General features: G+C 37.0%; 1 protein-coding gene across 1 annotated transcript in view; it reads right to left on the bottom strand.

The window, feature by feature from the left end:
- ANKRD31 (ankyrin repeat domain 31) overlaps positions 1-17,061 on the bottom strand; it is a 133,797-nt gene that overhangs the window by 49,437 nt on the left and 67,299 nt on the right. Inside the window, exons 16-19 of the mRNA XM_082624141.1 lie at positions 16,319-16,456; positions 8,117-8,259; positions 5,465-5,627; positions 3,349-3,464 (exon numbers count right to left, since the gene is read on the bottom strand). Coding sequence (XP_082480267.1) covers positions 3,349-3,464; positions 5,465-5,627; positions 8,117-8,259; positions 16,319-16,456 — 560 coding nt within the window. The remainder of the gene's footprint in view (positions 1-3,348; positions 3,465-5,464; positions 5,628-8,116; positions 8,260-16,318; positions 16,457-17,061) is intronic.

Here is a 17,061-nt window from a genome sequence, read left to right as displayed (position 1 = left end):
TTTGCGGTACCCGGGCCTCTCACTGTTGTGGCCTCTCCCGTTGCGGAGCACAGGCTCCGGACGCGCAGGTTCAGAGGCCATGGCTCATGGGCCCAGCCGCTCCGCGGCATGTGGGATCTTCCCGGACCGGGGCACGAACCCGTGTCCCCTGCATCGGCAGGCGGACTCTCAACCACTGCACCACCAGGGAAGCCCTATGTATCCTTTAATACATTCTCAAAACACATTCATTTTTAAAAGATTTATGTCCTCAAAGCCTTGTGAAGTACGTTGCTCTAAAGTTTTACTTTGGTGCCCACAAGGGATATGGAAAATGAACATAATAAAACCATCCAGTTATGTGGAAAAGCAAACTAAAGGTCTAAATTTGTGACCAGACTAAGCCTCTACCTACAGGTTGGGATAAAGAAAACATCTTTTGGTGCTGACTTCCCCTTCTGTTTTGTCTCATATTGTAGATGCACTCAGTCTTGTCCACCATGGGCCATAACTTTTCACTCCATACCAGCTCCACATTTTACCATGGAGGGCCCAGTAAAACTTTCCCTCCAAGATCCCCCTTCTTAGTCCTTCATTACTATTTGTTTATCTTACCAAAAAAAAAAACCCAAAAACAAAAAAAAACACTCCTAACCTGGGATCTGTCTTTGGAATAAGCAACTTATAGACAGTTTACACTCTACTTACTGTAAAGCTTCACTATGATTTTATTCCAGATTTACAACTTTTACTATGGCAGGATCATCTTTGCCTCTGACACCTCTTTTATAATTTTGAATATTAAAACATAGTGGTTGGGACTTCCCTGGTGGCGCAGTGGTTAAGAATCCGCCTGCCGATGCAGGGGACACGGGTTCGAGCACTGGTCCGGGAAGATCCCACATGCCGCAGAGCAACTAAGCCCGTGCGCCACAGCTACTGAGCCTGCGCTCTAGAGCCCGTGAGCCACAGCTACTGAAGCCCGTGCGCCTAGAGCCTGTGCTCCGCAACAAGAGAAGCCACCACAGGGAGAAGCCCGTGCACCGCAACGAAGAGTAGCCCCTGCTTGCGGCAACTAGAGAAAGCCCGCGTGCAGCAACAAAGACCCAATGCAGCCAAAAATAAATGAATAAACATAAATAAATAAATTAAAAAAAACACAAAACATAGTGGTTAAGAGCACAGGCTCTGGAGTCAGATTGCCTGGAGTTTAATTCTGCCATTGCTACTTAATAGAAATGTAATTCTGGATTGTTACTTACCCTCTCTTACTTTAGCTTCCTTATCTGTAATGAGGAAGGTAATGATATTAATAGAAACTACCTAGAAGAATTATTATAAGGACTAAATGAGTTAATATAAAGCACTTAGAGGAGAGCTTACCATATAATAAATACTCGGTGAATGCAAACTATTATCATTATTATTTTTTATTACTTCTGTACTCATTCTATATGGAGGTAGAGAAGGAGGCTGCCTACACATGCTGTGATCTGAAGGTGTTGGAAGGTAGCACCAAACTAAAATCATCTCATTTCCTTTGCACCTGGCCATAGAGTCACACCCCCCATCCTCAATTTGGTTTGGAAATTTCAACATTCAAAAACAATTTTACATTTACAAAAGACAAACCCTTGATTATTTTAATGTCTGCATATTTAAGGTTTTTTTTCTTTTTTTTGAAGTTGGTTTTCATTAAACTCCTAAATCTCCACTATATTCCTCTGTGGCTCAGCATCTAAAATGATATATATTATTCCTAAAGCAAATACCCATATAGTTAATAACAATAGGGTGATTTTTCCATAATGTTTTAATCTTTACATGAAAATATACCTTAAAGATACTAATGGTCAATATGGTGAACTGAGCTGATACAGAAGGACTCCAGTCTACTCCAAACAGTTGGAAAAACACATTAGACAAAATACAATAAACTTTAACCACCTGTCCCCAGCTAAGACTGGAAAAAGAAAGAGAAATAAAATGAAGCTAGTAGCAGCCCATGAGGGATCTGGAACACACATAGATATTAGGGATTAGGGTCCTACAAAGGAACAGAAGATAAGGCCTCAGGGCCACATGAAGAAGGAGTTAGAATGGAGTCCCCTCATAAAGCTAGTGACCTTAAGTGGGTGTCCTTTAGCTTAAATAAGGATTAGAAAAAATTCTACTTGTCACCCACCCAAGGCTTTGGGTAGAAAATCAGAGATCAAAGACTATTGCCCAGAATATAGTGCAGAGAGTTAAAGAGATGGAAAATACGAAAAAGACATATGGAGACTGGTCTAACAGCCATCTAAATATGAGTTCCAAAAAAGGAGATACTGAGAATGGGAGAGGGGTAATATTCAAAGATATAAGGGCTGAGAGTTTCCAAAATACAAATGAGAAATGTGTCTTCAGATTAAAGGAGCATGTCTAGTCCTTAGAATAATTAATTTAAAACACATCCACATTTAGACATAACCTAGTGAAACTGCAGAATATAAAAGAAAAATCTTAAAAACTGTAAGCTTAAAAGACATTACCTACAAGGGAATGACAATTAGATTGACAATTAACTTTTCATTCATTACAAGAGATACCAGGAACAATGTAAAATATTTTTTAAATGCTGAGGCAAATACAATTTAGTTTGAATACCATTCAAAATATTTAAGGTATAAAATAGTTGATTAATCATAGTTTAGGTTCAATGAATATTTTCCCCTCTACACTAACAAAAAATATGTAAGGGAAATCTAATCAACATACATAGTCTTATTCAAAATAATATTTCATTGAGGATGCTACTTTGCTTAAGAAGTTAGTGTCTAGTAAGCTGTATGTTTTAATCAAACTAAGAATATCCATCTTATATATTAATATATGTGCAACTACTATGTTTTTTTTTTCAAAAATATACGTTTACATGAGGGATTTCACATATAGCAAACACTATCACTATAAACCATGTGGGATCCACGTTGGTTAAACCAGGTTTCTTTTCTCTTCTCTGTGTGGGTTCCAGGGTCTTTTCTACCTAGTATGTATCTTAGATACTTTTTGGAAGTGGGTGGGTGAAGACACACTATGACAGTGGCACTGTCTGTCGGAAAAGAAGTAGCCAAAAAACCCAACCTAGGTGTAAAGGATAGCAGCTAAACTATAATTCTGCGTTCAATGCAGATAATGGAGAGTTAACTATATACCATATTTTCTTGGTTCATTCTGTTCAATTATGCTGTATTATTTTCTTATGACAAAAAACAGTTTCAACCTGTATATCCTTAAAATGGAAAGAGTGCTGCCAACAGCCAATGGCTGGCTGGCCCAAAGAATGGCATTTTCTAGGCTGAAGAACAAAAGGATTTCAACTTCACTCACCATGGCAAGGTTTTCTTTTGTTTTTTCTTGGTGTGAAATAGAACGTGTATCAACAGTTTTGCAGTCATCACAAAAACACTGTTTAGGTCTTTTTGCCTGGATAGCAGGAATTGTTACTTTAAAACATAAAATTAGAAAATATAAGAATGTGTAAAAATTTAGCATCATTTTATCAATTGTAATGGTGACAGAAATGGGAAGGATAAATTAAGTCTATAATTACTATGATATCTTAATGTTGGTCAGCACCTCATTATTTATTATCAATTGACTAACTACAGCTAACATTTGCTGAATACTTATCACATGCTGGACATCGAACTCTTTTCCTGAATCATCTTATTTAATCTTCATATGAGCCCATGAGGTAGGTAATTAATTACATCTATTTTACAGAAGAGGAACGTGAAGCTTAGAGGGATTCAAGAAGTTGCCTAAAGTCACATAGCTAGTACTGAAACCAGATCTGACTTCAAGTCCATGCTCTTAAATACTATGATTATAATTCACTGTCTCTGTAAAATTCTCTCTGAACCTTCTCCCATTTTGGATTCTCTTCCTCCATATATGGGTACCCTATACCCCTCATTCTGTTGGGGAACCTGATGAAGGAAAGGTAAATACAAGAAACAACAGAAAAGTGGGAATAGATATAGCACTTTTTAACAAGAGTGCCCAATAACTCCAAATATGGCTGTGAAGAGGGAAAGAGACATGCCCGGGGCTCTAAGAAAGTCCCTGACCCTATGGACTTAGCATATGGTAGCAGGCAAAGAAAAGAAGATTTGTGTGTCAGTCTCTTGACTTTGACCTACATGTGATCTAGCTCACTAGTAAAATAGGACACAATGATTATCCTTGCCTCTCACCAATCATTATCAGTAATAATGATTCCTCCCTTGAAAACAAACAGTTGGTAAGGACTGTGGTAGGCTGGGGGAAAAGTGAGTCACGGGGTTTCTCTTCCCAATATTATCTCCTCACAAGACTGGAAGCTCTTCTTGGGCAAGTGCCTGGTTTGTATAGCAGGTGCTCAACAAATGTATGTTTTCTCAATTAGTGTTCACTAAATGCTTCTTTTTTTTTTTTTAACACATCCATCACCTGACATTGTTACCATATTACCGTATGTGTGTGTGTGTGTGTGTGTGTGTGTGTGTGTGTTGGTGAGAACATTTAAGATTTACTCTCTTGGCAAATTTTAAGTATATAATTTATAATTATAAACTATAATCATCATCTTATATATTAGCTCCCCAGAACTAATTCATCTTATAAGTGAAAGTTTGTATTCTTTGACCAACATTTCCCCATCTCCCCCCCTCACCCCCTCCCCCAAGCCCTTGGCAACCACCATTCAATACCTTCCTGGTTCTTTAAGCTTGACTTTTTTAGGTTCCACATATAAGTGACACCATAAAGAGTTTGCCTTTCTGTGTCTTTCTATGCTTATTTCACTTAGCATAACATCTTCCAGGTTCACCCATGTTGCCACAAATGGCAGGATTAAATGCTTATTTCTTATAGATAACTCATTATATTATTTAAGTGCAAACTACTGCTAAAAATGGTTCACAAAATTTTACCTGACTATATATTCCCTTGAAATATTCTTTCCATTGTAATATATTACACATACACTCACATACATATATAAGCATAATATATTTGCTTAACAAATTCATATTCTAGCATTAGAAAGTTTGTCTTGAAAAGTTGGCATCATTACAAATTTTGAAGTAATGGAATCTTAGTTTCAAAGACTTTAGTATAATGTCATTCTTTTCCAGCCCCACTACAAGTAAACCAATCTGCATAGTTTCAGTAACATCTCTATCTCAGATCCAATGTTACGAGAGATTAATGTTTGTTTAATGAATGATATGTGTTTTGTTTCAACATATAATCCCAATACAACAGGACCATATAATCTATAAATTAAACCAAGTTTGGAAATGTTATTTCTAAAAATAAATGATGCTTTTCAAGAGTTTAATAAACATTTACAAAACATTTATCCCTAGTTATGAAGCAATTTACACAAATCTTAAGATTTTCTTTTTCTAAGCAGAGGTACACACCCTTATAAAATAGCAAGCACCACTGACATACATACCAGTGACTACAGCATTACTCTCATCTCTATTGTCAGTCTCAATAGCACCATAAGATTTTAGCAGCTCTTTCATATTTTTATCATCTGCTTCATCCAAAGCAGTCTTCTGCTTTTGATCCTTTTGATTAGGGTTTGCTCCATGTTGTAGTAGAATCTCAGCTGCCTGAAAGGTATTTTTCCAAAGTTATCTCTACAGACACCTAAGATCAATAATTCCTGCTTTCATTACAAGACACCACTATCAAGTACTAAAAGTTATCAAAAAAAGTTTTCAAACTCTGACCAAGAAAATCTTGATTAAATTTGATATGACAACTGTAAACTGCTCCACTGATTTGGCCTGATCTGTCCTCACAGAAGAACCAAACACCACAAGCACCTGTGAAGCAACTGATAAATGAGAAGCTTAGAGGTAAAACTGTTAACCTAAAAAAAAAAGAAAAATTTTGAATATGAATGGATTAATACAGGACCTAGGGAAAACTTGTGGTACCTCTCAAAATTTTTGAAAAAAAGACCTTCCCTGAGGTCATGATGCAAAAAACCAACTGTGAGATAAAGGATGTCCTATGTGCTGTCATACTATTTTTCCAGAAAAGCTAGGCCAAGAAAACATACATTATTCTGCTTTTGCTATTCCAGAAATCAGTATGTATTTCAATTAGAAACTAAATATAATACTATTTAGAAAGGAGTTAACATAGCAGGCCTAAAACTGCTATCTAGAAAGGCTGCTTGCTAGGTTGGTCTGTAGCTGGCATCTGTGAAATTGGCTGGTAAACAGTGCCCTACACTGATATAAAACTTTCCCTAATTGATAAGAGTGGCTCTCTGTGCTTAAGCTGTCTACACAAGCAATGTGGTTTATTTATGCTTCTGGGAGTCTGGAATCTTGCTATGTGCTAGGCAGAGGGTGCCTACATGATCAGCCCTCAATATAAATCTTGAGCACTGAGTTTCTAATGAGCTTCCCTGGACAGAAACATTGCACTTACGTCGTTACATTTTCACTGCTGAGGGAAAAGCAAACTGTATGTGACCTCTCATAAGGAACAGTGCATAGTACAGCCTGCACATGAATACCTCCAGACTCCACCTTTTTCTCTGATGATCTCCCTGTGTATCCTTACTATACCGCTGTAATAAATCTTAGCTATGAATACAATCATATGCTGAGCTCTGTAACACTTTCTAACAAATTTCCAAGTATAGGGGTGGTATTGGGAAACCCCTTATTTTGTTTATATTGCATTTTTCAGGATAATGTCTAAAATCCTGATTTTCCTACTATGAAATTTTGACCCTTATTTTAAGTGGTTTCACTTTAAGTAACCTTTTCCCTGTACATACAACCAGTAAGTTAATCACTTCAATGACTCTTCCTGTTAGCTTTCTGCCATTGCATGACCACATAACTTTGAGACTTTGTCAATTCTTTTTTGATTTAAATATCTTAAAGGTCAAAGAGCTTCTTTGATCAAAAGAAGCCTCCCTGGACATTAGCCCACCCATTTGGTGTTATTCTTAATCATTAGTTTATCTCTCTTATCTCTGCAAATCATAAATTCAATACTATTCTTTCACATGACTATATTTAGACTGAAAATAGTGGGAATATATTTTCATAAAATTAAATAAAATTACCAGGCTATTAAAAATACCTAGAGACAGATAAAGTAGTTTAGTGAGAGATCCAAGGAATTTTTTATATGAACCTTGGTTTTATATTGTTGTTGCTGGTAGTTTCCTTAACTATTTTTCAAAGCCAATTATTATTCCTGAAGTCTATATTGCCTACTGACAAATCTTCTCCTAAGGTTTGTCAAACAAAAAAGATAAGTTTAAAAATCTGGAGAATTTTAAAGTCTAGATTTGAAATTGAGTGTTACTGAAATAATTACCCTGGTGATTTTCTCTTGTGATATTTTTACCATAGCTATCTGATTAAAAAAAAAAAGGAGAAAAGATACAAGAAGCCCCAAGGAAACAAGCAACTTGAGCTTTTATCCATTTCTTTGAAACTTCAAACCCAATGAGAAATTTCGAGTTTAAAAAACATCTGGCTGGGGCCTCCCTGGTGGCGCAGTGGTTGAGAGTCCGCCTGCCGATGCAGGGGATACGGGTTCGTGCCCCGGTCTGGGAGGATCCCATATGCCGCGGAGCGGCTGGGCCCGTGAGCCATGGCCGCTGGGCCTGCGCATCCGGAGCCTGTGCTCCGCAACGGGGGGGGCCACAACAGTGAGAGGCCCGCATACCGAAAAAAAAAAAAAAAAAAAAAAAAAAAAAAAAAAAAACATCTGGCTGTCACATATATCATCACTATATAGACTCTTTTATACACAACAGCAAAGCATTTAACGCAATTAAAATTGGAATGTATTATATTAATAGGCTGTGTTTACTTCTAGCCCTTTCAGTTTATTCTCACTTACATGAATTACATGATGAAGAGACCATGGAAAAATGATTCATTAGGAAATACACTGATTTTCTAATCTATATGTAATATCATATTCATTTGTACTTTTAAGCAGTTTTTAAAAATCATTTGTTTTAAGGAATCACTTTAGTTCGCAATTTAAAATATCTTCACTGTCTTCACTCACTTTTTAAAGAAAAAGAAATAGGAACCTAATCTGATGTGCACTATACCTTTAAATGGTTGTTTGCAACAGCATCATGTAAGGGCAGAATTCCATCTACGTTTTCACAATTAACATTAGCACTAGCTTTTAACAACTCTACAATTATATCATTACATCCCGTACTAGCTGCCTCATGAAGTGGTGTCCAACCTAAAAAGGGAAAAAAGAAAAAACAAAACAAGCTGCTTACAAATCAGTATTCAAGTAGTATATTCATTATTAAGTTTATTTGCACTAATGGAATTATTAATTTTATTGATTCAAATGTATGTACTAAGTACTGGACAAGAAATAATATTGAAAACAGGCTACCTTAAGATTCCTGAGCCCAGAGCTGCCCCTGGACATGGCCCTGTCCACCAGAGGGCCCAGGATCCAGACCCGCCCACCAGTGCACAAACATCAGACCCAGGATGCACAGGGCCCTGTAGCCAGAGACCCTAGCACCCAGTTCCACCCACCACTGGGCAGGCACCAGCCGAGAAACCCTTGGGCCCCAGGTCTGTGTACCAGCAAGGCTGCTTTAGCCTCAGGAACAGCCTCACCCACAGTGGGTGGACACCAGCCCCAGGACAACTACAGCCCCACAGCCTGCTGTGGCAGGAGTCAGCCTACCCACAGGCAGGCCAGCACCAACCCTAGGACCAGCTGGGTCCAAGCTCTGCCTAGCAGTAGGCCAACACAAACTTTAGGACACACTGAACCCCACAGCCACCTGTATCAGGAACTTGCCCCACTCACCAGCAGTCCAACACGAGCTCTGGGACCCCTGGGTCTTGAAGCCAGACCTCAGGACCTGGCTCTGCTCGCCAGTGGGCTGGCACTGGTCCCAAGAACTAGCTTCACCCACTGGCAGATGGGCACCAGCCCTGGGATCTCCTATACCCAGACTCTGCCCATCAGTGAGCCAGCACTAGCCCTGGGGTCCCCTGGGGTTTAGCAGCCAGCCACCTTGTGACCTAGCCCCACCAACCAGGGGCCAGCAGCCTCCACACAAAGCAGGGCCTGGCAACCAACTGTACTGGGGGCCAGCCAAGCTTACGAGACCACACACAGTAGTCAGTCTGCCACAACAGAAGGACCCATGCAGCCCACCTAGGGGGCACCCCTAGAACATACAGCCCTAGTGATCAGAGGGGAGTGAACTCCTGGAAGCTTAAGACATTTCCTATAAAAGGCTACTTCTCCAAGGCTGGGATATGTAACAAGCCTACCAGATACATAGAAATAACTAGTTAAGCAAAATAAGGCAACAGAGGAACATGTTCAAAACAAAGGAACAAGATAAAACCTCAGAAGGAGAACTAAGTGGAGACAGGAAATCTACCTGAGAGAGAGTTCAAGGTAATGACTGTAAGGATAACAAAAGAACTTTGGAGAAGACTGGATGAACAGAGAGGTTAGAAGTTTTTAACAAAGAGTTAGAAAATATAAAGAACAACATAAAGAACAACCAAACAGATGAAGAATACAATAACTGAAATGAAAAATACACTAAAAGGAAGTAACAGTACACTAAATGATATATATAGGAATGAATCAGCAAGCTGAAAGATAGAGTAGTGGAAATCAAGAAGTGAGGACAGTTTAAGAGCTCTCTGGGACAATATCAAGTGTACCAACATTTTCATTATAGGAGTCCCAGAAGAAGAAGAGAGAGAGAAAGGGATGGAAAGCATATTTTAAAACATAATAATCTGAAAACTCCCCTAATCTGGGAAAGGAAAGAGACATCCAGGTCCAGGAAGCACAGACAGTCCCAAACAGGATCAACATAGAGGACCACATTAAGATACACTGTGATTTAAATGGAAAAATTAAAAGATAAAGAGAGAATATTAAGAGCAGGAAGGGAAAAGGAACAAATAACATACAAGGGAACTCCTATAAGGCTTTCAGCTGACTTTGCAACAGAACTATGCAGGTCAGAAGGTACTGGCAGCATATATTTAAAGTGATGAAAGGGAAAAATGTACAACAAAAAATACTCTACCCAGCCAGGCTCTTTTTCAAACTTGATGACGATATCAAAAGTTGTACAGACAAGCAAGAGCTAAGAGTTCAGCACCACCAAACCAGCTTTATGTGAAACGTTAAAGGGACTCCTCTAAGCAAAAAGGAAAAGGCCACAACTGGAAACATGAATATCACAAAAGAAAAAGTTCATCAGTAAAGGCAAATATACAGTAAAGATAGTAAGTCAACTGGGTACAAAACTATTAGGAAGGTTAAAAGACAAAATTAGTAAAATCATCTATATCCACAATAAGCAGTTAAGGAATACACAAAACAAATACATGAAAAATATGATGCTGAAAACAGTAATTGTGAGGTGAGGAGAGTAAAAATGCAGGGTTGTTAAAATACATCTGAAATTAAGAGATCAGCAAGTTAAAATAATCATATATATATATACACACATATATAAATAAAACTCATGGTAACCACAAATCAAAAGTCTATAATAGAGCCACATGCAAAAAAGAGAATGGAAACCAAACATAACATTAAAGATAACCATAAAATCACAAGAGAAGAGAACAAAAGAAGAAAGGAATAAAAAAGAATTACAGGGCCTCCCTGGTGGCGCAGTGGTTGAGAGTCCGCCTGCCGATGCAGGGGATACGGGTTCGTGCCCCGGTCTGGGAGGATCCCATATGCCGCGGAGCGGCTGGGCCCGTGAGCCATGGCCGCTGGGCCTGTGCATCCGGAGCCTGTGCTCCGCAACGGGAGAGGCCACAACAGTGAGAGGCCCGCATACAGCAAAAAGAAAAAAAAAAAAAAAAAGAATTACAAAAACAACTCCCAAACCATGAATACAATGGCAATAAGTACATACATATCAATAATTACTTTAAATGTAAATGGACTAAATGCTCCAATCAAAAGACACAGAGTGGCTGAATGGATACAAGAACAAGACCCATATATATGCTGCCTACAAGAGACTCACTTGAGATCTAAAGACACACACAAACTGAAAGTGAGGGGATGGAAAAAGATATTCCATGAAAATGGAAACAAAAAGCAAACTGGGGTAACAATATCTGTATCAGACAAAATAGACTTTAAGACAAAAACTGTTACAAGAGACAAAGAAGGACATTACATAATGATCAAGGAATCAATCCAAGAAGAAGGTATAACGATTTTAAATATATTTGCACCCAATATAGGGCCACCTAAATACATAAAGCAAATAGTAACAGACATAAAGGGAGAAATTGACAGTAACACAGTAGGGGACTTTAACACCCCATTTTCATCAATGGACAGATCATCCAGACAGAAAATCAATAAGGAAAAACTGGCCTTAAATGACACATTATACCAGATGAACTTAATTGATACATATAAAACATTCCATCCAAAAGCATCGGAATACACATTCTTTTCAAGTGCATAAGGAACAGTCTCCAGGATAGGTCACATGCTAGGCCACAAAACAAGAACTGGTAAATATAAGAAAACTGAAATCATGCTGAGCATCTTTTCTGACCATAACACTATGAGACTAGAAATCAACTACAAGAACAAAACTGCAAAAAACACAAACACATGGAAGCTGAACAACATACTACTAAACAACCAATGGATCACTGAAGAAATCAAAGGAAAAAACAACAAATACCTAGAGACAAATGAAAATGAGAACACAATGATCCAAAATCTATGGGATGCAGGAACAGCAGTTCTAAGTGAGAAGTTTATAGTGATACAAGATTTCCTTAGGAGTGAAGTAAGTCAGAAACAGGAAAACAAATACCATACGCTAACACATACAAATGGAATCTAAAAAAAAAAAAAAAGGGGTTCTGAAGAACCTAGGGGCAGAACAGGAATAAAGATGCAGATGTAGAGAGTGGACGTGAGGACATGGGGAGGGGGAAGGGTAAGCTGGGACGAAGTGAGAGAGTGGAATGGACATATATACACTACCAAATGTAAAATAGATAGCTAATGGGAAGCAGCCACATAGCACAGGGAGATCAGCTCGGTGCTTTGTGTCCACCTGAAGGGGTGGGATAGGGAGGGTGGGAGGGAGACACAAGAGGGAGGAGATATAGGGATATATGTTTATGCATAGCTGATGCACTTTGTTATACAGCAGAAACTAACACACCATTGTAAAGCAATTAAACTCCAATAAAGATGTTAAAAAAAAAGATTACCCCAGGAAACAAGAAAAATCTCAAATAAACAATCTAAACTTACACCCAAAGGAACTAGAGAAAAAGAACAAAAAACCTGAAAGTTAGTAGAAGGAAAGAAATCATAAAGATCACAGCAGAAATAAATTAAATAGAGGCTAAAAAAATAGAAAAGATCAATGAAACTAAGAGCTGGTTCTTTGAAAAGATAAACAAAATTGACAACACTTTGGCCAGACTCACCAACAAAAAAAGAGAGAGGGCCCAAATCAATAAAATCAGAAATGAAAAAGAAGTTACCAGGGACACCACAGAAATACAAAGGATCATAAAAGATTACTACAAACAACTATATGCCAATAAAAAGGACAACCTACAAGAAATGGACAAATTCCTAGAAATATACAGTCTCCTAAGACTGAATCATGAAGAAATAGAAAATAGGAACAGATAAATTACCAGTAATGAAATTGAATCAGTAATGAAAAACTCCAAACGAACCAAAGTCCAGATGGCTTCACAGGTGAATTCTACCAAATATTTAGGGAAGAATTAACACCTATCCTGCTCAAACTATTCCAAAAATTGCAGAGGAAGAAACACTTCCAAACTCATTCTACAAGGCCAGCATCTCCTTGATGCCAGAGAAAGATATCACACAAAAGAAGAAAATTACAGGCCAATATCACTGATGAACATAGATGCAAAAATCTTCAACAAAATATTAGCAAACAGAATCCAACAACACATTAAAAACATCATACACCATGATTAAGTGGGATTTATCCCAGGGATGCAAGGATGACTCAATATCCACAAATCATTCAATGTGATACATCACATTAACAAATTGAAGAATAAAAATCATATGATCATCTCCACAGATGCAGAAAAAGCTTTGGATAAAATTCAACATCCATTTTGAAAAAAACTCTCCACAAAGCAGGTATAGAGGGAACATACTTCCACATTATAAAGACCATATATGATAAGCCCACAGCTAAAATCATGTTCAATGTGAAAAGCTGGAAGCATTTCCTCTAATATCAGGAACAAGACAAGGATGCCCACTCTTGCCACTTTTATTCAACACAGTATTAGAAGGCCTAGCCACACCAATGAGACAAGAAAAAGAAATAAAAGGAATCCAAATTGGAAAGGAAGAAGTAAAACTGTCACTCTTTGCAGATGACATGGTACTATACATAGAAAAATCCTAAAGACACCACTAAAAACTACTAGAGCACATCAATAAATTCAGTTAAGTTGAAGGATATAAGATTAACATACAGAAATCTGTTGTATTTCTATACACTAACAACAAATTATCAGAAAGTGAAATTACGGAACCTTCTCATTTTCAACTGCATCAAAAAGACTAAAATACCTGGGGATAAACCTGCCTAAGGAGGTAAAAGAGCTGTACTCAGAAAATTATAAGACAGTGATGAAAAAAAAAAAACAACTGAAGATGACACACACAGATGGAGAGACAAGATATACCGTGTTCATGGATTAGAAGAATTAATATCGTTAAAATGACTGTACTACCCAAAGCAATCTACAGATTCAATGCAGTTCCTATCATAATACCAATGGCATTTTTCACAGAACTAGAACAAATAATTTTAAAACTTGTACTGTAGCACAAAAGACCTCGAATAGCCAAAAAAAATCTCAAGAAAGAAGACCAGAGCTGGAGGAATCACACTCTCTGACTTCAGACTATACTACAAAGCTACAGTAATCAAAACAGTCTCATACTGGCACAAACACAGACACACAGATCAATGGAACAGGACAGAGAGCCCAGAAATAAATCCACACATTTATGTCAATTAATCTATGACAAAGGAGGCAAGAATAAACAATGGAGAAAAGACAGTTTCTTCAATAAGTGGTGCTGGGAAAACTGAAGAGCTACATGTAAAAGAATGAAATTAGAACATTTCTCACATCTATACAAACATAAACTCAAAATGGACTAAAGAACTAAATGTAAGACTGGAAACCATAAAACTCCTAGAAGAAAACATAGACAGAATACTCTGACATAAATCATACCAACATTGTTTTGGATCTGTCTCTTATGGCAAAGGAAACAAAATAAAAAATAAACAAATGGGACCCAGTTAAACTTAAACGCTTTTGCACAGCAAAGGAAACCATTGACAAAATGAAAAGAAAATCTACTGAATGGGAGGAAATGTTTGCAAATGACATGACCAATAAGGGGTTAATATCCAAAATATATACACAGCTCATAGAATTCAAAACCAATAAAAGAAACATGCCAGTCAAAAAATGGGCAGAAGACCTGAATAGACATTTTTCCAAAGACATACAGATGGCCAACAGGCACATGAAAACATGCTCAACATTGCTAATCATCAAAAAAATGTAAATCAAAGCCACAATGAGATATTACCCTACTCCTGTCAGAATGATAATCATCAAAAAAACCCCACCAATAACAAATATTGGTGAGGATATGTAAAAAAGGGAGCCCTTGTACACTGTTGGGCATGTAAATTGGTGCAGCAACTGTAGAAAACAGTATGGAGGTTTTTCAAAAAACTAAAAACAGAACTTTCATATGATCCAGCAATTCCACTGCTGGGTATATATCTGAAGAAAACAAAGACACTAATTCAAAAAGATACATGCACCCCAGTGTTCACAGCAACATTTACAATAGCCAAGACATATAAGCAACCTAAGTGTCCATCAACAGATGAATGGATAAAGAGGTGGGGTGTGTGTGTGTGTGTGTGTGTGTGTGTATATGTGTGTGTGTATATATATATATATATATACATATATATATGTGCAATGAATACTACTTGGGCATAAAAAGAATGAAATTTTGCCTTGTGCAAAAACATGGATGGACCTGAAGGGTATTATGCTTAGTGAAATAAGTCAGACAGAGAAAGATACTCTATGTTATCACTTACCTGTGGAATCTAAAAAAGAAAAGAAACAAGCAAATTCAGCAAAACAGAAACAGATTTATGGATATAGACAATAAACTAGTGGTTACCAGTAGGGAGAGGGAAGGGGGGAGGGGCAAGATAGGGGTAGGGGATTAAAAGGTACAAACTACTATGTATAAAATAAATAAGTTACAAGGATATATTGTACAGCACAGGGAATACAGCCAATATTTTACAATAACTAAGTGGAATATAATCTATCAACTTTGGGTTTTTTCTTTGTTTTTTAGTTTTATTTTTAATTAAAAATTTTTTTGAGGTACAGTTGTACAATATTACAACTTTGAATCACTATGTTGTACACCTGAAACTAATGTAATATAATAAATCAACTATACCTCAATAAAAAAGTATGCTTCATTTTTTAAACAAATTAACCACATCAGAAATATCTGTCGATACAAGTGCCAAAAGACTCACAGAGCATAAGATATAATGGGACCAGAGTAAATACTAATCATGTCAAATGGTTTCAAGTCAGATATTAAAATAGAGTAAGATCATCTGACCTTCCTATTTATATCTTGTATTGTCACATTTCTCTTTGAAATGACATTTGATCAATCAATCTGAGTTTTTTCCCTCTGGAATTCCTTATACAAGTTTCTTTTGTGCTTGAGAAAAATGTTAGAAGATCAATTTAAAAATGGAGGTTTAAGATAAAAAACAAGACATGGGAGAAAAAAAGGAATCGTATTAATAGACGAGGAAAGAAAAGAAGGGACAGGGAAATGGGAAAATTTGGCATTCTCTACAAAGTTAGATAATGATATTAAGGCCTTTAAGGAAAAGGTCTAAATAAAGCTTCTTTCCCTTCCCATTCTGTATACTCGCTCTGAATGCTCCCAAACGTATGTTAAAAACTGTTTCAAAGGAGGTTATTTTAGCAATTGGTGTGAACCAAGATAAATCTTACTATTCAACTAAATAATAATATATTATAAAAAAGATTTTCAAAGTGAGTAGCTATATATCAGCCAGGATCAAAATGGGGGAGGGTAGATGAAATGTGTATATCAGTGAGTTCACATTATAAAGACAACTACAATTTAAAATCGAAACCTGTGTTATCTTTTAGATTCACATCTGCTCCAGATTCTATCAGAGCTTTCACCAGAGACAAGTTTCCTCTTCTGGCAGCCAAATGAAGCCGGCTTTCTCCTCTGGCATTCCTCTTACTGTTCCCAGCTGTTTTCATTTCTGTAAATTTGCCAAGCAAAACTGAGTATTCTTTTCTGCCAAGTGCTGATTATTATGAAGGATCTTAGAAAATACACAGCAACTTCCTCAAAACATCCTAAGCAGGATGTACTACACAGAAACATACCTCAATTAATATCACTGCTGTTACTATTTAAAAATATAACTTGTAAAGAATTGATAGAGTATCTCATCACATTACTTCAAATTCATTCTAGCAGTTGTTCACTCTATCATATGCTGGATTAAAACAAATAATACTTGCTTCATTTCTACACTCACTTCACTCTCAGTAGTCTTCTATCAATGGATAAAAATTTTCTTAAACCAAATTGTGATTTTATAAAATCCTCTTTCTATAACTATTCTTATATCTCAGTGGGTGTGTTTCTGATCACAAAAGATGCCAAGAACCAAACTATGGCCTATTGGGTATTTCATTTTCTTTCATAGAAAATGTAGTACAATATCATTATCTGAAGATTTTAAAATCTTTTCCTTGCATCACAAGTTAGACTTGAGTTGGAACTAAAAACAGTGAATAGTTTTTTTCCCAAACTATGCTAAAATGATGTACTAAAAGATTTTTTATAACATCATATAAA

The sequence above is a fragment of the Mesoplodon mirus genome, assembly GCF_964341445.2.
Source record: "Mesoplodon mirus genome assembly, chromosome: 5".
NCBI lineage: Eukaryota > Metazoa > Chordata > Mammalia > Artiodactyla > Ziphiidae > Mesoplodon > Mesoplodon mirus.
The sequence above is the reverse complement of the archived record's forward strand: the minus strand, read 5'-3'. Positions and strand labels throughout refer to the sequence as shown.